This window comes from Carcharhinus amblyrhynchos, chromosome 1, assembly GCF_965287045.1.
Source record: "Carcharhinus amblyrhynchos chromosome 1, sCarAmb.v2.hapA, whole genome shotgun sequence".
NCBI classification, from domain to species: domain Eukaryota; kingdom Metazoa; phylum Chordata; class Chondrichthyes; order Carcharhiniformes; family Carcharhinidae; genus Carcharhinus; species Carcharhinus amblyrhynchos.
The window spans coordinates 28,743,502-28,767,919 of NC_137324.1; the positions used below are offsets into that span (position 1 = coordinate 28,743,502).

Here is a 24,418-nt window from a genome sequence, read left to right on the forward strand (position 1 = left end):
TTATTAGTCATAAATAGGCTTACATTAATACTGCAATGAAGTTACTGTGAAAATCCCTTAGTTGCCACACTCCAGTGCCTGTTCAGGTACATTGAGGGAGAATTTAGCCTGGCCAATGCATCTAACCAGCACATCTTTTGGACTGTGGGAGGAAACCAGAACACCTGGAGGAAACCCACGCAGACATGGGGAGAATGCACAGACAGTGACCCAAGCTGGGAATCGAACCCATGTCCCTGGCATTGTGAGGCAGCAGTGCTAGCCACTGTACCATCATGCCCCTGTGCCCGCCCCACCCCAACCTACCGTTTTAGCTTGATGTATGTTTTTTTTTGTAGCTCAGTGTCTTTGCCAGTGTCAGTCTTAAAAATATTTTTAACTTCATTCTTAAATTTACAAAACCAATGCTCAGAATGGATTGGGCAAACCCAAATCCGGTACTTACTTGTTCCAAAAATCAAATTCCAATTCATGGTCCCCACAAGGGAGACAAAGAAGATCAAAGCTGATACTGCACCCCATCTTGGGCTTGATCTTAGTCAGAAGTAATTGTCTTTGCCAATGTCTTACAGTTTTTAGTACTCAGTGTAAAGTGATTGAAGCAAATGAATGGACAGCCATGGCAGGCCAGCAGCGTCCTTTGCAAGCACATCCTGTTTGAGGTAGAGAGTCTCCAGGAGCTCCTAGATATCTGCGTACAGGAAGTACTGCCAGTTGCTCAAGCTCCAAGTTTGAGCAGAGGGAGTCACTGCTCTGCACCAGGTACATTGCACAGGTACTCATCCCACTGCCAAGGTGGTGCAGGAGGGTCACCAGCCAGTTGTGTTGACTTCCTGGTGCCAGGGAAAAGATATCACCGAGCAGATGCAGGACATTTTGCAAGGAGGAATAGGGGAACAACCAGGAGCCTTGGCATCTTAATCAACGTGATAAACTAAATGAATGCTGGCACCCATCTTGGAAGCCACATCACCATAGCGATCAACTGATTTAATACAATGATTTCCCCCATTGTCTCAGCAATTTGTTCTTTTTGCTGTAGTTAGGAGCAAGGACAATAAATTTACCAAAGATGACCAAAAATAGAAAATAGAGGGCACAAGCAACAGCTCAATCAGCACCTGAAAAAGAAAGACAGGTTAATGTTGTGGTTAACATTTCATTACAACCAGCAGTGGAATGTGTGTGAGAAAGCAAATTAAGTTTTCACGTGAATGCATTTCACAGCTCCAGCATCTAATCCCCTTTAAAATGCAGCAGAGTGGTTGATTGATTCCGTCATTGCAACTTAAATATTTTGAGTGAACCAGTTACATGTTGAATCTGATCCAAAATTGTAAATTCTTCTTTCTTTTGTATCTAGCAGGTAGCAGCCAGGCACAACGATATGTCTCAGTAAGAAGCCCAGACCTTCACGTCCAGTCCTGCATCCAGATATTACCACTTCAAACAGAAAAATGCACAATATGGAAATACGGTGAGAGCTCCAGCTAACTGGGCATGCTTTGCAGCAGGGTAAATACAAAACGTCCAGACAAATGCCTCTTTTTCAGTGCCAAGGATTTCTCATCAAACTAACTGCTTATGAATAGTCTGTCACTCAGAGGTCCCACCAGTAACTCGTGTGAGGTCAGAGCGTATGAGATAATAGGAATGATGGTTCCCAGTAACTGCTGGAGTAGAGTACAAGCATACTTGCGTCCCATTCTGATGAAGCGTTTTCTAGACTCAAAACGTTGGTTCTATTCTCTTCCCCACAGGTGCTGCAAGACCTACTGAGATTTTCCACATTTTCTGTTTTTGTGTTGACACAAACTTACTTTTTATGCACGACCCAGTCTAGTCCACTGCTGGAATGGGATGTGGATGTTGCTGGCTGGGCCAGCATTTATTGCCCATCCTAATGTCTTTGGGCTAGTGGCTTGCTTGGCCATTTCAGAAGGCAGTTAAGAATCAACCACATTGCTGTGGCTCTGGAGTCACTTGTAGGCCAAGCCAGGTAACATTTCCTTCCCTCAAGGGACATTAGTGAACCAGATGTTTATTTTTTTTTACAACAATCGTTTCATGATGATTTCATTCATCATCTTTGGACTTTCAATTCCAGATTTTTATTGAATTCAAATTTCACCATCTGCTGTGATGGGATTTGAACCAGGTTCCCACTGAATTACTCTGGATTACTAATCCAGTGACAATACCACTGCCTCCCCTGGCTGTGCAAAAATGGTGTAGTTGCAATGATGGGTGGGCATGCAGATTTGGGGTGCAAGATTTGCTACAGTTCAACCCATTCTAAAATGCACACCCAATAGAGATGGATGCTGATAGACAATACATCTGTGTGAATGACAATCAGGCCACAACCTTGTGTCCTTATTTTTAATTCATAGGGTGAATTTGTCACTTATTTGTCCTGAGAAAACATAGTGGCAAGTTGCCTTCCTGGACCGCTGCAGTTCATGTGGTGTAGGTTAGATACACCACAGCGCTGTTAGGGAGGGAGCTTTAGGAATTTGACCCAGCAATGGTGAAAAAGCAGTGATGTATCTCAAAGTCACAAAATGGTGATGTCTTCAAAACTCGCAATTTACAGCCAAATCACAAGTCAACAACTTTAGCTTCGGTGGCACAGTGGTTAGCACTGCTGCCTCACAGCGCCAGGGCCCCGGGTTCGATTCCTGGCTCAGGTCACTGTCTGTGTGAAGTTTTCACATTCTCCCTGTGTCTGCGTGGGTTTCCGCCGGGTGCTCCGGTTTCCTCCCACAGTCCAAAGATGTGCAGGTTGGGTTGATTGGCCGTGCTAAATTGCCCCTTGGTGTCAAGGGTGTTAACAAAGTAAATGTGGGGTTACAGGAATAGGGCTTGTGTGGGATTATGGTCGGTACAGACATTATGGGCTGATTGGCCTCCTTCTGCACTGTAGAGATTCTATGAAAAGAGGGACATGACCTGCAATGCTCGTCTTACCTGGAAATGATTGGGTTCATAACCACGTCGACCTAGAGGTGGTTTGTCTTTTAAAAAGCGTTTAGACAGTTACAGGAGTAAGACAGGTATAGAGGGATATGGGCTAAATGTGGACAATTGGGACTAGCTAGGAGTTGCAAAAAAAAGGGGGGGCGGGCGGCATGGACAAGTTGGGCTGAAGGACCTGTTTCCATGCTGTAGACATTTATGACTCTGTATTCAAATATCACCATTCTATGTAGTATCATGTCTGGCATTGCATCACAGCAGCATCAGACCAGATTTGATACCAAGCTTGTTAGAAGACGTAACCAAAAACTTGACCAGAGAAGAGCATCAAAAGGTTTAGGGAGGAATTCCAGAGCTCAGAGCCCAAGAGGATGAAGTAATGAAAACTGGAAGTGTGTAAGTGACTGTATTTCAGATGCAATTCACAGTATTGTAGGAGGTTACAGAGATAGGATGGAGTGAAGCCATGTAGAAATGTGAAAACCAGGGAGTGCTTTATATGTTCCTGTACATGGTTTGCATTGTGCTCACTCAGGATTAAAGCCTGACCGTGCAAGAATTTATCAATTGTTTGGGAATAGAGGGATATGGTCCCCGGAAGGGTAGGGAGTTTTAGTTTGGATGGGCAGTGTGATAGATGCAGGCTTGGAGAGCCAAAGGGCCTGTTCCTTTGCTGTAATTTTCTTTGTTCTGTTGGTTCCTGGGTGTTAAGCTCCTGAGCCAGGTTGTTTGCAACATGTTTTAATATTCTGATATTGCACCAGATTGCTGCCTGTCCTCTCAACCGTTCCTCACCGCCCCCTCCCCCGCTAACCAGGAACATTCCAGGATAGATTTACACAGCTTGTACATTGCTCAGACTTCCAATGAGTCCAACTTTTCACACTTTGGAATTATGACAGGAGGATGTCCTGTACCGCCCACCTGACCTGGCCCTGTGACAGCGCGATGCAAAGTTTCAGGCCCTCAGTGTTCCCAGCAGGGGAAAGCTAAAGGCGTTTCCACATTGAGAACAAACATCTATGTAAACTCAGACAGCGAGTTAGACTTTGGCAACATCCTGTTCCTCCACAAGGTCCTCTTTGTCGATTCAGTTGCTAAAGCATCGATATCATTGATATGGACATGGGATACTTGCCCACTTGTTTCCCCACTTTCCATAAAAGGTTCAGCCTAATCCAACATGTGAATTTTCAGTGTGAGAATCGATGCATATTGCCAAAGAGCCAATCCTGGTTCTGAAAATGTTTTTTTTAAAGATGTACGGAATTTCATACCTTCACAAGTTTATTTCCTAGAATCCTGACAGTGTAGAAGCTACACAGGCTCTGACGTGGCATGCCTCCCAGGCCGTATTCCCATAACCCCCATGTATTTACCCCCTTAATCCTCCTAACCTACATAGCTTGTGTCAAACATTTTAAAAAATCAATTTTAATTTGGTCTCTTAGCTCTCATCCCCTATCTTGTGCTGTATACGATTTAAATCAAATTTACACTTCATGCTTTAAAGTTTATTTATCATTGTCACAAGTAGGCTTACATTAACACTGCAACGAAGTTACTGTGAAAATCCCCTAGTTGCTACACTCATGTTCAGGTACACTGAGGGAGAATTTAGCATAGCCAATGCATCTATTCAGCACATCTTTGGACTGTGAGAGGAAACCAGAGCACTCTGGAAGAAACCCAAGCAGACACACAGACAGCGTGCAGACTCCGCACAGTGATCAAAGCTGGGAATTGAACCACTGTTTTTTTTTGTTTTTATTTCAATTTAATCCAATCAAGTCCAATTCAGAGTCTCAACAAGTTGAGACATTCCCAATCCAAGCTGACAAGACAGGGCTCTCACCACCTGTCTTGGGCTTGATCTACATGATCCAAGCTGATTGGAGTAGGTGTAGCTCCTCCTCCAAGGCTTGATCTCATTTGCATCTTAGCCAAAAGGCCAAGATGCCACTTTTAAAAATTGCTTCAAGTGAAGCTGAAATGTAACCTAATGACTTCAACCAAGCACAGCATGACAATAATACATTTGATTTTAGCCAAAAGACCGAGAAGCGATTGTGCCACTGTGCTTTATACTGTTCATGTGAGTGAAGACTCTTCAATCGAATCGAAGAGTCGTGCACTTCTCACAGATGGGTTTACGCCAGTCCAACGCCGGCATCTCCGCATCATGACTACGTTCTCACAGATGCACAGCAGAGGGCACTGTTCTGGAGCAGGCACCAGATTGGAGCAAGTCTTCACTTGCAGCCTGCAAGGACTTTGCGAAACTGGCAGCAAGTCAAAGGTTGGCTTTGTCCTTCTGCCATCGACAGCACTGGGGATAGGTGATTTACATGTAATAAACCGTAGCAAATGGGTTTCAACATGGGGGAGAATGCAAAATCATTCCCGAAGAAAGATCAATGTTTTTTTTTAAACATAACACGATGCAAAGAGCTGTGGAAGAACAGAGAAATTTAGAGGTCCAACTGTAGAAATCACTCGCGGTCAGTCACAAAAAGGAAACTGAAGTGTTATTGGAATGTTCATCTTTATCTGAAGGGAGCTGGAATCTAATAGATGGAAATTATGTTGCCTTTATACAAAGTTCTGGTCAGACTCCATTTATTGCATTCAGTTCTCCAGAAAGGCAGCAGGGGGCAGTGCAGAACCATCAGTGATGATGCTGCAGCCAAGTGAATTATAAGGCAGGGTGCGTAATTACTTGTGTTCCCTTGAACACAGAAGATGAACTAATGGAAGTGTTTAATGATTAGGGTATTACATTTTCTCTCTATCTACCCTATTTGAGGAAGACCAGTAATTCAGAGGCCCAGGGCTAGATTTCTGGGAGCCAGGTTCAAATCCTACCACGGCACTGGTGGAATTTAAACTCCATTAATAAATCTGAAACATAAAGCTAGTCTCAGTAATGGTGACCATGACAAATATCATTGACTGGTGTAAAAACCATCCTGTCCACTAATATCCTTTAGGGAAGGAAATCTGCCATCCTTGTCTGGCCTGACCTACGTGTAACTCCAGACCAGCAGTAATGTGGTCGGCTCGAAACTGCCCTCTGAAATGTTCAGTTAAAGGGCAATTATGGATGGGGGCAATAAATGCTGACCTTGTGTTTGGGATGTCCGCATACCATAAAAAAGATAAAATAAAATCCTGGAATGGGAAATACTGAATGCTGTTCAGGAGATGATATCAGGGACCACTTCTTCATCTGAAGTGTAATGGGAGAAAAAATGAAAACAGTGAGTGGGAATAAGTTCTTTTTCAGGTTGGTGATCTGTAACCATTGGGGTTTCATAGGGATCAGTGTTGAGGCTGAAGGGGCTTAACGGGGTAAATGCTGATACGATGCTTCCCCTCATGGGAGAGTCTAGGACCAGGGTAATAGTCTCAGAATAATGGGATGCCAATTTAAGACTGATATGAGGAGGCATTTCTTCTCTCAGGGGATCAAGAGTCTTTGGAATTCTTTGCCATAGAGAGCCGTGGGGGCAGAGTCCTTGCGTATATTTAAGGCTGAGTTGGATGGATTTTGGATCAGTAAGGAAATCAAGGGTTATGGGGAAAGGGCAGGAAAGTGGATGCAGGGAATGTTGGATCAGCTATGATCCAACTGAATGGTGGAGCAGGCTTGAGGGGCCGAGTAGCCTACTGCCGAACCCATTTCTTACGGTCTTGTGACTGGCTCCCTGTAGGACACGGGTATGCAGCAAGCCACGGAGATGTGTACAAAATTAATCAGTGTGTTCAGAAGTCAGGGGCAGGGCTGAGGGAGAATGCGGTGAGTTGTATTATCTCATTTTGATAAAGTGCACAATCTGAATTAAGCATAAATAAATGTTCTATATTTGCTGGAATGCAATCTAATTAACTAGACAGCTGAGCTGCGTCCCCCAGAAAGGGTCCCATTCCCAGGTAAAAATAGCTGATTGCAGGGATAAGCTCAAATCTGCCAAGTCACGGTCATTTAAATCCTTTTTCAATAAATCTGATTCCATTTTTTTCCTTCCAGATTAATGAGACGAGACGTCTCCATTATCTTTCACACGTTTTAATTTAAATCAGTGGTCCGTGATATAGCACTTGGCAAAAATCAAATGACATTCCTATTTAAAACATTTAATCATTATCAAGTTCAGAGGGCTTCAGGTCTGCCGTAAGACAGGCCACAAATTTGCTATTAGTAGGAAGAAACACAAAGGGAACAGGGAGGAAAATGTGATATAGATCGAAGCAGGAGAGACAATAAGCAACTAATTACCTGCTTACGGAAGGCCTGATGAGTCGCGTTCACGGGAATGCCTCCAACAAACAAACACCTCAGCACTGGAGAACGCACAGCATCCCAGAAGTCGAGGCCAGCTGTAATATAGGAAGAGGAAGTTAGAGAGAAAATTGCCCTAGCTCCTTACAGTCAATAATGGGTATGCTGGGAGTTGTAGTCTCAGCAACAGCACAAAAAGAGTTTGCTGAAATCAAAGTGAACAAGTATGAAAACTTCAAAGAAATTCAAATCCCTGGATTAATAGTCTTTATAATTCTTCGAACGAAAGAGCCAGAATGGCAAATTAAGATGCTTGTGCTTGTTTCACCTTCTGCAAGAAGGGTTAGCTTGGTGAAGTTGATTTCCCCCCCAACCTCCAAATCAGAAGGTTGTGGGGCTCCATGCACCGCTCAGAGTTCCAGACATCCCCAGAATACTGGCCCAGACCTCAAAGTAGGATTTTGATTTGATTTATTATTTTCACATGTATTAGTATACAGTGAAAAATATTGTTTCTTGTGCACTATACAGACAAAGCATACCATTCATAGAGAAGGAAAGGAGATGGTGCAGAATATCGTGTTACAGTCATAGCTAGGGTGTAGAGAGAGATCAACTTAGTGTGAGGTAGGCCCTTTCAAAGGTCTGAGTTGGTTAGTATGTGACCTCAGATTTTTGTATCTTTTCCCCAATGGAAGAAGATGGAAGAGAGAATGTCTGGGGTACGTGGGGTCCTTAATTATGCGGCTGCTTTGTCGAGGCAGCGGGAAGTGTAAACAGAGTCAATGGATGGACAATCCTTCACTTGCAGATTAGGCAGCACATCTGCCTGACACCCTCCAGCAGCTGGCTGCCTGAAAACCAAATTGGAAGGGGTCAAAGTAGAAATTTCAATTGAGATGGTGATTTGTTTGTTCAATCACATCATCAGCTGTACAATACATTCCAACACAGTGCTTGTAGGGCATCAGTAGCAGCCTATGATGCCTAAAAGGAGCATTCTTACCTGAAGAGGCTTGTAATATCATAAACAAAATGGGTGCTGGAATATTTTTTATTTTTTCATGGCTTTTATTGCCTAACCCTAATTAAGCTTGAGGGCAAGTTAAGAGTCAACCACATTGCTGTGAATTGGGAGTCACGTGTAGGTCAGCCCAGGGAAAGACAACAGGACATTAGTGAACCAGATATGTTTTTCTGACAAACAACAACGGTTTCATGGTGTTGGTGGGGTTTTTGAGGTGACCGGATACCATCAGGAATCTCAGTTTAAATACGTAACCATGACTGATATGAGATATCATCAATAGGTCAGGGCAGCTCCTGAGATACAGCAGCGAGACTTCAATGAATTCTAATGTATACAATTCAAAACAGATCAATGATAAATTTTCTTAATTATTCCCACCTTTCATTAGCATTTTAGTTTCCTTTGGACGCTCCAGTTTCCTCCCGCAGTCCAAAGATGTGTTGGTTAAGTGCGTTGGCTATGCTAAGTTCTCTCTCAGTGTACCTGAACAGGCGCTGGAGTGTGACAACTAGAGGATTTTCACAGTAACTTTGCTGCAGTGTGAATGTAAGCCTACTTGTGACTAATAAATAAACTTTTACTTTTTTAACTTTAAATCAATATACATAAATCAACAATATTACCCACCATATACTTTAGCTAATCAGATCTTACCCTTTGGCATAATAACATATCATTAGTCCTTAGACTCCGAACTCATCTTCCCATTTTGGCTAATTCAACGTTCTGTATCCCTTAGTAACCAGATGCAAGCCGCAACATTCAAAATTAACATTCCCACAAATTTCTCTCTAGGTCAGTGTCAAGTCAGACTAACACATGATCCCATATCCAGGCATGCATCCAGCATATCTGGACAGCGAATAAACCCTATTCATGAAGTTTGATTAAGTGTTCTGAATGTTCTTACCATTAGAAACGCTGCTGATAAAACTTGCATATTCCCTTGGAGTAGGGCATAGAATGTCCTAATGCCGTTACCCTGATACTTTGAAGAAATCTGCTTTGGCTAAAGTGAGCAATGATTCCTAAAAATGCATTAATGTATTCAAAATATCAGCATATGTGTTTTTAAATCACTTGGTTTAAATACTGCAGTTCATATGTGTGTAAACTGCTTTCTTGTTAGTATACAAGTCTGTTTTAAACTCAATGCCGGTAGTTCTGTCAGAGTCTTAATGAATAATGGTTTAAAAATCTTTACTAATCTATTATTTATTTCCCTTACAATCCCGCTTCTGGCTATTGGCTAGCCCAGTAAATGAAGATACCTAAGGAAATTTTCATAAATCCTAAAAGGTGATTCAGCTTCTTGATTTCTTTCTTCTTCACCTTGATTGTCATTATTAATACTCTATTAGTTGTGCATAACCACATTTGAATTTATAGGCCCCACTAATGCTAAAATCATAAGGAAAAGTAACAATATCTAATGTAGGCCATTAAATAGATGTCTGACAGTATGGATTCTCATATGCTGGATGGGCGCTTGGTCTTAGGGACTCTCTTTGTCCGCATGGATTAATGCCACTGCTACTGCACCTTCATGAACTTTGCTGCTAAAGGACAGCAGCATCTAAACACTTGTGTAATTACAATGAACATTAAGATGATAATGAATCCTATCCCTTGTATTTTATTTGTTCCTGGAGAACCCAGCTAGCCAGTTGCCCAGTTCCACAAAGAAAAGGATGTTGGTTGCTTAAGTTTTTCAACCTCCTTTCTAATGTGTGAGACTAAATTGATTATGTTTTCTGAAGTGTCAGGTCTGTATGTGTGTAACACTTTGACCCAATCAAAGCACATGTTCCATCCTCAGCTGACAAATAGAATCTAGGGCCATTCGATTTTGCTGTACCACCGTGCACATAATAACCATCTCATCAATGATCTCAGTGAGGGCCATAGCTATATCATTGACAACCTGTTGCAAAATTGACCTAATGGCTTCAACCTCAATTGCCAGTCTCACATATGCATACAGGGGTGGGGGCATCATTATACTAAGGAAGTGGTTTATTCCCACATTTCTCCCAGGTGAGAGGTGGTAGGAATGATAGATATATGGAACCATGTATCCAAGGTAACATCTATCCAATAGATAACCATGGATATGTCTTGTTTCCACAAATCCAGTATGTGCCATTGAGAGTTGGGTAAGTGTGCTCCCCTTTGAAACAATGTGGAGATGCCGATGTTGGACTAGGGTAAACCATGTAAGAAGTCTCACAACATCAGGTTAAAATCCAATAGATTTATTTGGTAGCACAAGCCACTAGCTTTCGGAGCACTGCTTCATCAGGTGAGTGGGATTCCAGTTCACAAACAGGGCATATAAAGACACAAACTCAATAATGGATGGAATGCAAGTCTTTACAGGTAATCAAATGTGCAGACAATGTGAGTGGAGAGAGAGGTAAGCACAGGTTAAAGAGATAAGTATTGTCTCACAGGACAGTTCATGAGATTTTGCAAATCCAGGCAAGTCATAGGGGTTACAGATGTCATGACATGTCACACTATCTGTAATCTGCAAAGGTATTCCTCCCTCAGCATGTATGGGAATATGTGAGCAAATCCAACATTTAGAAATGTTGGCATTTCTAGCTTAAGTGTATGCCATATACAGATAACACCTGTATGCAGTTTTCAATGGACTGCCTGTATCAAACAGTCAATTTAACAACAAAGAAATAGAAAAATTTAGTGATTTGATGATTTGAAACTGACAATCTCTATACTCTCCATTATATCTCCCAGCTGCTGGTCAACATTAAGATAATTTATTTACAGATCCACACAATAATCACAACGCCTTTAATTTCAAGACTGGAACTTGACTATCAGTCTTGGGATTTGATCGTTGGTTGTCGCATTCCTTTGACCTCAGAGCTATCTTGGTGTCTTCATACAAATTCTGTAAACACAAACAAAGTGCCTCTTTGGCACTTAAGTTAATGTCACATTAATTGAATCATTCCTATTTCCTCTCTTCTAGTATTCTCCTGATGTCATGATTTGGTTTAATCTAGTACCTCTTCTGCAAATCCAAATTATCCATATTATCAGTAATGTGTCTACAAGAGCCATGATGATCCCCTGTTCTATTGGATTGCTCATTATAATGAGCGTAAAGGACCTTGGGAATACAGGATCTGTGTCCAGTGCTGCTATTGCAGGCTATATTTAGGGTACATGTTTGTGCTATGACAATCACGCTATAAGACCTTTCCCATTGGATCCCAGCCCTTTTTTTCTATCTGTCATGAGTTTTACTTTTATCTTATCTCGTGGTGTAGGTAATTTCAGAATGTTCTCTGCCAGTCTCTCATACACTTAAACTCTGAACTCTCTCATACTCTGAAACATTGCTTCTCAGCCAACTTCAACTTCTCCTTCCCTGTTATTACATCCTCTGGAAGGCACATTGTCCTACCAGTCATCAGTTCAAAAGGGTTAATTGTGTTCCTAGAGCAGGAGTAACACTCTGTCGCAGCAGTATTGCAGGCAAAGCCTGTACCCACTTTTTCCCCCTTCTTCTAAAATGGCTTTGGCTAAATTATTCTTCAGTGTTCAATTCATTCATTCTACAATTCACAGCATCAGGGACCCAATCCTGGCCTCAGGTCGGAGTGTGTGCGTGCATGTGTGGAGTTTGCACATTCTCCCCATGTCTGTGTGGGTTCTGTGTGCTCTGGTTTCCTCCCACAAGCTGAAGCTGTGTGACTTATGTTGATTGGCTATGCTAAAGTGAACTTTTGAGTCAGAGAGATTGTGGTTGGTGCAGACTCGATGGGCAGAATCGCCTCCTTCTGCACTGTAGAGATTCTAAACTCATTCCTGAGCTCCATGGGTGATATGGAATGTGACACCTTTGTCTTGCTCCTAACACTTGGCAGACTTCTCTTAAAAATTGTTCCTATTAAATGGATGCCCTGGTTGGAGTCTAAGCACTCCCCACCACCAATATCAAAGCTACAGTTGTGGCTTTCCATGGGAATGCTTCAACCCATCAAGTAAACCGATCAATTGCTGAACAATAGGTCTTCCCCTTTTGCTCTAGGTAATGGTCCTGTAAAATTTCCCAGGGTCCTTCATGTCTCAGCTGGGTTCTCACTTACCCCTGCAGTGACAGATTGGTTTCACTAGGGTGCACTATAAGCAACTCTGACAGAATTTTTCTGTCTTCTCCCACCAACAATTTCCAAATAAAATTGACCATCTTGTCTGCTCGTTGAGGCAATCTATGGTATACCTTTAGATGTTATCATCAGTAGATGCTTAAATTCTAGATATTTTCAAAATTGAATTCCCTTAAAATATGGGTTTGTCCTAATGCCCTTTGCCATGATGCTTTGCAGCAATCTGCTTTGGCTAAAGTGAACAGTGATCCTTAAAAAAATACATTAATACATTTAAAACACACAGATATTTTGAATCATAATCACTTGTTTTAAATCTTACTGTATTTCAAATGGATGTAAACTGCTTTCTTGTTAACTGTTTTAAAATCATTTAACTCAAAGCTGGTAGTTCTGTCAATGTCTTAATGTCTAATAGTTTAAAAATGTTTACTAACCTATTAGGATTTCTTCCCCTTACCTGTTATCATTAGATGCTTAATTCTAGAGATACTTTCAAAATTGAATTTCACCATCTGAGATGGTGGGATTTGAATCCAGATCCCTAGTGCCTCTGGTTACTAATTCAGAGACAATAGCACTAGGCCACTGATAGAATGGATTGGATTAATTGTAACTCAAAAAAAATGATGAGTCTTAATGGAAGGATTCAAGGCAACAATTCACCACCATCTTTCCAAGGTGAATTAAGGATGAGAAATAGATGCTAGCAGTCAGGGATGTCTGTCCATATCATGTGAAGGAATGATTTTAAACAAAAACCTGAACAGAGTAGCTGGACAGATGGAGCGTGAGGGATTTGGGGAGAGAGTGGGAAAGTGGATTTGTAGCTGAAGGTTAGCCATGATCACATTTGTATGGTGATGCAGACTTGATGGGCTAAAAGGAGTAGTTTAAATGATGTTGGTGGCATTGAAAGAAGGAGGAAATCTGTCAGTAGGGAGGCACAAAAAAAAACAGATGGCAAGTGGTCAGCATTTTAAATGGGCATCAGAAATGTGAGGTGTAGACCAAACAGCCCCTTGAGCCTGTTCAACAATTCCCAGTAATGGCCAATTTTCAGCCCATAACTCTGCTTCACCGCCTGTTCCCTATATCCTTCAATTCTGCAGGAGACCAAAACCTATACTGTCCCAGCCTTCAATATGTTCAACAATGGAGCATCCAAAACTTTGGATAGGGAATTTCCCAAGATTCATAATCCTGGTGAAGGAATCTCTCCCACCTCAGCCCTAAATCATCATGTCTTTAAATCAGGAAACTAAGCCCATTTTGGATTCTCCCAGCCACAGAAACAAACTCTTCAGTGTCTACCCAGCCAATCTGCTTCAGAAACTTGTATACTTCAAGTTAGATCACCTTTGATTAACTCCAGGCAGTATAAGCCCAATTTACTCAGTCTCAGTGGTTTTCCCCTGGATACTCCGGTTTCGTTCCACATCCTGAAAGACATGCTGGTTCGATGCATTGACCCAAAACAGGTGCTGAAGCGACTAGGGAAATTTCATCGCAACTTCACAGCAGTGTTAATTTAAGCTTTGTGACCAATAAACAAAAACTTTTATCCCAAGTAGTAATTGAATGAACATTCTCCATACCACATCCAGTGCAAGTATATCTTCCATACAGATGGTGACCAAAACTGCACACATTACTCCAGACATCTTACCGAAGCCCAGTACAATTCTAACAAAACTTCCTTATTTTTGTACTCCAATCCCCTTGTAATAAAGGCCAATGTGCCACTATTCCTAATCATTTGCTGCATTCAAACATGCTAACTTTGTTCCTTGCAAGAGGACACCCAAATCCCTCTGAACACCAAGTTTCACATCTTTTAAGAATATACTGTTTTTCTATTCTTACAACACCACACTCTTTCATTTTATAGTCTATCTGCTACCTTGTTGCCTATTTACTTAACATGTCTCTATCACTTTGCCTTCCCCTCAGCTTACAAAATTAGATGGGAATGTATTATTAGCAAATTTAGATACATTTCTTCGGTCCCCTTCATCCAAGTCACTAATATAGATCTGTAAATAGTTGAGGCCCCAACATTGACCCTCAAACACCACTAGTCACAGCCCGCTGTGTAAAAAAAAATTCCTGTGTAAATTTGCATAAAAAGAATGCCTGAGATTCAGCATGAAAAAAAACTTATTGATGGAAAGAGCTCAATGTAATTGTTTACATTTGACGCATGCAAGTCCCTCATAACTCAGTGGTGTCACAACCATTTACAAGTAAGGCCTTAGCAACAGACAGAAGGCCAAACATCCTGTGGATAAACAACTACACAGGAGGGTCATGTGAGAAAACAGAGCTATATAGATTAAGTGCAGTTGGATATGGGCCAAAGATTGATCAAAAACCCTGGAGGTCAAGTGACTCAAGGCTCAGGCAAAAAGATGGTTGCTATACAGTCAGTGTATACAGTCTGTTAAAAGACACTCACTGGGGCAGAATCAAAACAGGAGAAGGATGACTAAAAGCAGGATCTGTTTTTGCAAGATTGGATCCAATCCACATTCAACCTGACAGATAGTGATTTAAAGCAGGTGGTTAAGTTCAATGTTTTGGAAATAAATCTGTTGTATTTGTTGTTTAGTTATGATTCTCGATCTCAGATGTGGGACATGGGCATTGTTCGCTGGCCAGATGTTGTACTCAAATACCCTACTCTTTGCTACCTGTCCTCCATCCGTGCCAACATCTTTCTCATTCCAGGAGCCCTTGTTTTTTTAAAAAGCTTAATGCGCAATACATTCTTTCATGGGATGGGGGCATTGTGAACAAGGCCGGCATTTGTTATCCATTCATAATTTCTGCAATGCTAGTGAGGTGAGGGGCTAACCAGATTTGAAAGGGCCAAGCAGCTGATTCATGCCCTTAATTCATGTGAGCATGTATGTAACCTCTTCAAAGGCTGCCCTTAAAAAGATTGGTCTTGTGGGCTCAAGATCACCATTTGAACCAAACACTGGGGCCCTCACGTCTGTAGTAAGATTCAGGCCTGTACAGTATCTATTAGCTGTATTCCACCAAGGAGTTTGCTTACTACTTACACTGCTGACTCAAAAAACATACACAAACACTTGATTCGTTTTGAGAAAAAGTCTAGGTCCCGTGTGTGTTTGGTCATTTCACTTACACAGCATTTATTTTTCTTTAAAAATCAATACAATTCAAAATTAAGCAGTTTATTTACAGGATTCCAGGCTCTCTCCTAGTGGAAAGAGTCCGCACCAAGTTTTTTTTTAAGAAAAAGAATTAGAAAACCATCATTTTCTCTTTTCAATCTCAATTTTTAAAATATAAATCAAGTCATTCAGCACTGGAGCAAATCAGAAATTTGGTCGTGAGTTCAGTTAAATATCAAATACCCACCCAAAAAAATGTCACCTTTCCTGGTATTAAGTGTCCATTTCAGTTTTCAGGTTAAGTAATTTCAAACCCATGTTTCTCCTCCCAAATTATTGCAAAATATAAATTTGTAACATCAGTGACTTGTGGATGAAAAACAGGAATAAAAATTTCCCATATGACGCGAGATTTGAGGAGAGCTGTGTGACTGGGTACAGCAGGGTTTTGTGGGTGAATGAGGTGGGGTAAGAGAAGGAGCAGTACAGTAAAGACTAAAAAAAACAAGGAAACAGCTCTGTCAAATTTTAACTAGTGAATCCATTCAGGCCTGCAACACAGACACACAAATTTAATGTTTGCCATTGACTAGGCACTTCTACATTTTGAAAGCTTTCAGGAGTTTTAGAAAGGGGTAAGGAAGAGAATGCTTTGTCCACTCATCTGGAAGGGCTATTACATCATTTTAGAATACCTTTTAAAATATACATCAGCCAAATTCTTATTACAAACTAATTCCACATTTAAACATTCCATATAAAACATTTTATATAAAAAAGTTCACAAGAACAAATTTAAAATACAGTTTACTAAGGGGAGTAAAAGTTCCAATTTGGACGGTGACAGTTCCGGACAGAAAAAAAATCTAGTGAAATTTGTACATTTTTCCCAAGGATCTGTTAGTCATATGTTTCTCCACTTCATTCAGTTACTTCCTGGAAGGATTGTCAGGATGTACTGTACCAAATTGAAAATAAGAAGCATTTCATCATACTTTCCAAAAATAAAAACAAAATTTGAATAGGTGCTCTTTGGAAAATGCAGTTAAGGTGCATGCTGTAGTTTCAGTAAATTGCTTTTCTTCTTTTACGCAAGTGAAAAAGATTCTGTGACCGAAAAAGTCAATCCTTTTTCGTAAATATAAAAGGCCTCTGTGCAAAATGCAATCGTTAACACTGTTCATCTTAAATTCAGTGTCTCATAACTTTACAGGCTCTCAAACGAGTGAATTGTTTTGTGCAGTTTTGGGTGCATTTTCTTCAGCAAACAAAAAGTTGACTGGGTGACTTTGAGACAACCTGGAGATGAGCTATTAACCTCCAACCAGAAATTCGATTTTCAGAACAACTGCTTGAACAGCTGTTCAACTCCACGGAATGCCACTGTTTCATCCAGTCTGTCACAGAAAAGGACGGAACAAAACAGTCCAGTTGACTGAACAGAGGTACCTTGTCACCAGTGAACATTATAGACCAATGACAGGTGAACCACTCAATTGTCCCACCCTTCTAGAGGAACAGAGAGTGGTCAATACCATATAAAAAGTTGCTTGTGATCCAGAATGCATCAAAGACTTGCAATGTATCAGAAGGCTGTGGGGTTCCACAATACTCTGGATTCCCAGTTCAGAAGATACACATTTGGATGAGCATTATTTCTTCTTTTCTTTCCAAAAGACAAAGTACACCATGTATCAATTGAGAGCCAAGCCCTGGTGCCTAAAACAACCACAGTTACCATCCTGCGTAGACTGGTTCTCTATCCCAGGAGATCCCGTATGATGGGTGAGGCTCCTGGCCTGTGAATGGCTCTTTACTCAGTAACGGGGATCGCATGGAGTCAACTGGTGCGACTTTCTTCTTGCGACGAACAATTATTACAATGATGATCAACACAATGACTGGAAAAGAACGTGAAATTGATCAGGGAGGTGGAAATATTCAAGAACAGAACTAGTTAAAGGCAAGCACTCACTTTCTCCAGGTCCAGTGGGATGAAGGAGTACAATACCAAGAGTAGGAGTCTTAGCAGTGTTGAGGAGCAGCAGGATCTCAGGGCCCGGATCCATAGGACTCTTAAATCAGCCTCACAGGTGGAGGATGTGGTCAAGGCGGCGTATGGTGTACTGGCCTTCACTAAATCGAGGAATTGAGTTTACAAGACCCTTGTCAGACCCCACTTGGAGTACTGTGTGCAGTTCTGGTCGTCTCACTACAGGAAGGACGTGGAAGCTATTGAGAGGGTGCAGAGGAGATGTACAAGGATGTTGCCTGGATTCGGAGGCATGCCTTAGGTTGAGGGAGCTAGGTCTCTTTTCCCTGGAGAGAAGATTGAGAGGCGACCTGATAGAGGTTTATAAAACGTTGAGGGGAATAGATAGGGTGGATTCTTGAAGGCTATTTCCCAGGGCTGAAATGGTCGCTACGAGAGGACACAGGTTTAAGGTGCTGGGAAGCAAGTACGGAGATGTTAGAGGAAAGATTTTCACTCGGAGGGTGGTGAGTGGAAATCAGCTGCCGTCAGTGGTGGTAGAGGCAAACTCACTGGGGTCTTTTAAAAGACTTCTGGATGAGTACATGGGATTTAAAATGGGATTGGGAGTTATAGATAGGCCTGGTAGGTATGGATATGATCAGTGCAACTTGTGGGCCGAAGGGCCTGTTTGTGCTGTAGTGTTCTATGTTCTCGTGTTTTTGTAATTTCTCATTTAAAATAAGCTAGAAAAGCAACACTGAAAAGTAGATGAAAACTTGCCTGTCAAATTAGTTAAGCTAACTGTAACCACATAAAATGTATCCACTCATAACTTAATGTTTAGGGAACAATGCAGATTGAGGAGCAACCTGATTAGAAGTCTACATGGTTGAAAGGCATGGACAGTGTGGATAGTCAGAAGCTTCCTCCCAGGGTGAAAGTCAATTACTAGGGGGGCATAGGTTTAAGGTGCAAAGGGCAAGGTTTAAAAGGAGATGTACAAAGCAAGTTTTTTTTTTGAGGGGAAGGTAGTGGAAGCAGATATGATATTCTTTGTTCTTTGAAATATTTTGAGCTGAGAAAGGCATATACTAAAGGGTGATTGGAACAAAACTATTCCAACTTTAACTAGAGATAGTCATTTTAAAACAAACATTCTCCCTTTCCATTACAAACATCTGGTGCATTGACTCCAGCTAATACAAGGCTAAGGCAGACTCCAGCATCTCACACCAAGTAGGGCTCACTCTTGACCAACCCCAAGGACCCAGGCTAATTCCTGTCATTTGCACAGGTCCAATAGGTTTGAGGCTCCTACAGATAGTGTGAATGAGAGCAGGGAGGGTGAGCAAAATAACCAAAGCACGGTGGTGCAGGAGGCCATTCAAGTGAAAAAGGACTTTTTAAAAAAAAAGTACCCAGCAAGAACACCAAATCCCTTCCTAGTGGAGTGCCCCAGGGGTCGGTGCTGGGGCCTCAGCTTTTTACCATTTATATAGATGATCTGGAGGAGGGAACCAAGTGTAGGGTGTCGAAATTTGCTGATGACACCAAGATTGGGGGAACGGCAAATTGTGCAGAGGGTGTGGAGAGTCTGCAGAAGGATCTAGATAGGCTGGGCGAATGGGCCAGGAAATGGCAAATGGAATTTAATGTTGGCAAGTGTGAGGTGGTCCACTTTGGTAGGAATAAGGGTAGGAAGGATTATTACTTACGTGGTGAAAAACTGCAGCAGGCGACAGTGCAGAGGGACCTCGGGGTCCTTGTGCATGAGTCGCAAAAACCCAGCTTGCAGGTGCAGCACGTGGTCAGGAAGGCGAATGGGATGCTGGCCTTCATAGCGAGGGGGATTGAATATAAAAGTAGGGAGGTCTTGCTGCAGCTGTATAGGGCATTGGTGAGGCCGCAGCTGGAGTACTGTGTGCAGTTTTGGGCGCCGCACCTGCACAAAGATATTTTGGCCTTGGAGGGAGTGCAGAGGAGGTTTACTAGGCTGATACCGGAGTTGAGGGGGTTGAGCTATGAGGAGAGGCTGAATAAACTAGGCTTGTACTCGTTAGAGTTTAGAAGAATGAGGGGAGATCTCATTGAGACGTATAAGATGATGAATGGGATGGATAGGATAGAGGTGAAGAGACTCTTCCCGCTCAGAAAGGACAGTAGGACTAGGGGGCACAGCCTCAAGATAAAGGGGGGGGCGGTTTAAGAACAGAGTTGAGGAGGAACTTCTTCACTCAAAGGGTGGTGAATCTCTGGAATTCTCTGCCCGTTGAAGTGGTGGAGGCTGCCTCGCTAAATATTTTTAAGAAGCGGGTTGATGGGTTTTTGATAAGAGAGGGGATTAAGGGTTACGGGGAGAGGGTGGGAAAGTGGAACTGAGCCACGACAGATCAGCCATGATCTTATTGAATGGCGGGGCAGGCTCGAAGGGCTAGATGGCCTACTCCTGCTCCTATTTCTTATGTTCTTATGTTATGCAGTATTGTGGTGTACAAAACTGGCCAGTACCTTACAGCACAGCTCAACTTTGCCCCTGAGGGCTGCTGAATTCTCCCCTGGTAATCTGGGTTGCAGAGTATTAACCAAATCAAACCCATATCCAGGTCTGCAGTCACCAAATTCCAAATGTTTTAAAAAAAAGACAAGACTCTCCACAATCTTATGGGCAATAAGTGCTGGACAGGCAGCGACACCCATGCCCCATGAATTAAAGAAAAATATTATTTGGGACCATGGTAGAATCAAGCTTTGTTCCCATTAATCACCACATACAATACCAATTGTCATTTTGCAATGTTCTACAATGAGTAATTAATAATCTGAGATTTTCCCTTCATCTGCTTCAAGGATAGTCTATTGGGTAATTTCTTTTCAGATATTGAGCAGCTGGGAGTTGGACACTGTCTTATTGCAATAGGTTGCCGTGCCCACAATCCCTCAAGGTGGGGGAGATTATGAGAACAAATACATGTTGCCTACTCACTTAGTGAGACGATCACAAGCAGGATTATGGTCAGTGGTGCCAGCACACAGTGATCTCCTGATTTGAGGAAGAAGGTCTCCATGCAGTACTGAGGTGCGGTACTTCCAGCTGGACAGAATGCGTCACTTGGACACAAGATCGGTGCCACGTCTGGACTCTGGGAAAACAGGGTCAGGTAGTTTAGAATTCCTAATGGCCACATTTAAAAGGTTGGATTTAACTTCCACAGCCATGCACCAGAAACTCAAACACTCAGAAGTAATGCAACAATTGATACTGAAAAGGGAGAGAAGATACAAAACACTACACAATCTTGCAAGATTCTTTACACAAAAAAGTAGCCACATGCTTTTTACAAATGTTTACAAATTGCTGTGCATTTAGATGACAAATATTTTGCTTTTTCAAATAGGACTTGTCATTCATTAAAATACTGACATGACCTTTGCAGCATCCCCACCATCTTTTAACAAAGCTGTCACAAATTATATTGCAATTATTGTTTCTTTCAGTCCTGGAGTTCACACTTAACTGAAAACGGAGTAAGCCATGCAAGGGCCATTATGACTTTAACAGAGTGCTGAGGACACTTACAAAGCAAAACCCAAGCAACAGAAAACAAATAGCCAAAGCCAGAAGAGGACATCCCAGTCTTCTGTCCTTAGATGCGAGTTAGATTGATTGGCCATGTCAAATTGCCCCTTAGTATCCCAGGATGTGTAGATTAGAGGGATAAGCAGGATAAAATGTGTGGGGTTGGTTAGTGCAGATTCAATGGGCTGAATGGCCTCCTTCTGCATTGTAGAGATTCTATGATTCTGAATAGTAAGAAGTTTCAGAACACGGTCAGTTTCTAGGGGGCATAAGTTTAAAGGAAAATGTACAAGGCAGATTTTGTTTTATAAAAACCACAGTAGTGGATGCCTGGAACTCGTTACTGGGGGAGGTAGTGGAAGCAGATACAGTAGTGACTTTTAAGAGGCATCTTGACAAGTACATGATTAGGATGGGGATAGGAGGGATATAGTCCCTGGAAGGGTAGGGGGCTTTAGTTCAGTCAGACAGCATGGTTGGTGCAAGCTTGGAGGGCCAATAGGCCCGTTCCTGCGCTGGAATTTTCCAAGGTGCAACAGCTCTATTTAGTATCACAAGTTTTCAGCACTCCGAAAGCTCGTGATACCAAATAAACCTGTTGGACTTTAATCTGATAGAGACTTCACCCACTCCAGCCCAATGCTGGCATCTCCACATTATAGAACACTACAGCACAAACAGGCCCTTCGGCCCACAAGTTGCACCGATCATACCCATACTTACCAGGCCTATCTATAACTCTCAATCCTATTAAACCCCATGTACTCAAATTATGATCGAGAAGTACGTGGCATTACTTGCAGTAGACGGAGAGATTGAGGTTTTGAGGGGTAGTTTCTTCCCAGCCCCAGCAACAAGCGCACATCATGGACATTAACTCTCAACTCACTCCACACTGGGGAACATGATCACATGCACATTTGGAAACAGAGACAACCACCCCAGCACACCCCACACACACACCCACCCAGAGTCATCAGGATAGTATCTGAACACTCTACATCCATCAAACCAGGATTACTCACAGGGCAATAATGTTCTTCAGGACATAGGTTACAACTCTCCTGTCCCTCTCTTATCTGATAATACCCAGTTTGACACATCTGGCAGAACAGACTTTTTGGCTGCTTGTACATTCCTAAAAAAGAGGAATTTGGGTAGTCTTAGAAGCAGTTAACAGAAATGACTTCCCACCATCTGAAAAACTTCACTGCTTATAACTATAGCAGTTGTTCAGAAAGTCCAACGTTCTTTTCCTAGATGTTTTGTAAGGTTACTTAGTTTGGTTTCCTTGCTGCTGCCACAGGACACACCCCCACCACCTCTCATCCCCTGCCAAGCTGCACCACACCTCCCCCCCACCCCACTATATTGAAATTCCCCCCAAAAGGGTCTTTTTTTTAAAAAAACATATTCACTGGTGAGATGGGGGCATCACTGACTGGGTCAGGATTTATTGCCCATCCCTAATCACCCTTGAACTGAGTTGTTTGCTAGGCCATTTCAGAGGGCAGTTAGGAGTCAACCACATGGTTGTGAATCTGGACTCACACTTAGAAAAGGAAATCTGGCCTACAGGGCATTAGAACATAGAACATTACAGCGCAGTATAGGCCCTTTGGCCCATGATGTTGCACCAACCTGTGAAACTAATCTAAAGCCTACCTAACCTACACAATTCCAATATCACCCCTATGTTTATCATTTCACATTGTTCTATATTCAATCTCAACTGCCCATTTTCCTGTCTGTCTGTACAGAGTCTGCACATTCGCCACATGTCTGTGGGTTTCCTCTCCCAGTCTGAAAGACATGCTGGCCAGATGAATTTAGCATTAGCCATGCTAAATTCTCTGTGTACCCAAACAGAGGCCAGAGTGTGGCATCTAGGGGATTTTTACAGTAACTTCATTGCAGTGTTAATGTAAGACTACTTGTGATGTTAATAAATAAACTTAAAGATTTAAAACAGGATTAGAAAGTTTAAAAGGATTACAAGTTTGTATTTCCACAGGTGTTAGTAGAGAAACAGAAACAGATTCAGAATATAACCCTACTGCCACAGGTAATTAGAACATAGAACACTACAGCACAAACAGGCCCTTCAGCCCACAAGTTGTGCCAATCATATCTGTACCTACCAGGCCGTAGAACTATCTGTAACTCCCAATCCCATTAGATCCCATATACTCATCCAGAAGTCTTTTAAAAGACCCCAGTGAGTTCACTTCTACCACAACTGACAGCAGCCGATTCCACTCACTCACCCTCAGTGAAAAACTTACCCCTGACATCTCCTCTGTACCTGGTCCCCAGCACCTTAAACCTGTGTCCTCTCGTAACGACCATTTCAGCCCTGGGAAATAGGGTGGATTCTCAGAGGCCATCTATTCCTCTCAACATGTTATAAAACCTCTATCAGGTCACCTCCCAAACTTCGTCTCTCCAGGGAGAAGAGACCTAGCTCCCTCAACCTATCCTCATAAGGCATGCTTCCCAATCCAGGCAACATCCTTGTAAATCTCCTCTGCACCCTCTCAATAGTTTCCACATCCTTCCTGTAGTGAGGCAACCAGAACTGCGCACAGTACTCCAAGTGGGGTCTGACTAGGATCTTACGAAGTTGCAGCATTACCTCCCAACTCCTAAACTCAATCCCTCGACTGATGAAAGGCCAGTACACCATACACCTTCTTGACCACATCCTCCACCTGCGAGGCTGATTTAAAAGTCCTATGGACCCAGACCCCAAGATCCCTCTGCTCCTCAACACTGCTAAGAGTCCTTCCTACCCTTGATATTGTAGTCCTTCATCCCATTGGTCCTGCCAAAAAAAATGGACCACTACACATTTATCTGTCAGTAATTAATTTGACACGGTTCCGACAGGCTGATTGTAACAAGGTGGATTTTTGTAACAATTGATAATGGCTTCCTGATCCTCATTGAATCCTGCCATGTTAGATGGTGACATTAGAATTAAAGCTGGGCATTACCCTGGGTCTAGAATTATTAGTCCAGTGACAATACTGCTATGTCATCACCCTCCCCAGTCAAAGGCACCCAAGTTCATCCCTTCACTGCAGCCAGCCCCATCACCATGTTAATACCTGGTCGACATGATGTGCACTCAGTTGCTGCCATAGACAGAGCCTCCTCCCCACCAGGGCACACTGTACACTCGCTGCAGCTGGTTGTGCTGGAAAGCAAGAGAATATTTTACAGATTTACAGGGACTCAAAAATAAGCTTCCATCAGAACGAGGACAGATTCCAAAAAAAAGTCAAAAT

At 42.3% G+C, this 24,418-nt stretch overlaps 1 protein-coding gene and 1 long non-coding RNA gene across 3 annotated transcripts in view; both read right to left on the reverse strand.

The window, feature by feature from the left end:
- LOC145352659 (uncharacterized) overlaps nucleotides 1-7,356 on the reverse strand; it is a 57,488-nt gene extending 50,132 nt beyond the window's left edge. Inside the window, exon 1 of the long non-coding RNA XR_013888571.1 lies at nucleotides 7,259-7,356. This is a non-coding gene — a long non-coding RNA (uncharacterized LOC145352659). The remainder of the gene's footprint in view (nucleotides 1-7,258) is intronic.
- Nucleotides 7,357-15,678: 8,322 nt separating this feature from the next.
- Nucleotides 15,679-24,418, reverse strand: part of LOC145349075 (uncharacterized) — a 49,223-nt gene continuing 40,483 nt past the window's right edge. For both annotated transcript variants that reach the window (XM_080197389.1, XM_080197399.1), the window contains 4 exons: nucleotides 24,239-24,327; nucleotides 22,154-22,266; nucleotides 20,535-20,691; nucleotides 15,679-17,477 (listed from right to left, as the gene is read on the reverse strand). In XM_080197389.1, the coding sequence (XP_080053515.1) occupies nucleotides 17,311-17,477; nucleotides 20,535-20,691; nucleotides 22,154-22,266; nucleotides 24,239-24,327 (526 nt within the window). In that variant the 3' untranslated portion in view covers nucleotides 15,679-17,310. The remainder of the gene's footprint in view (nucleotides 17,478-20,534; nucleotides 20,692-22,153; nucleotides 22,267-24,238; nucleotides 24,328-24,418) is intronic.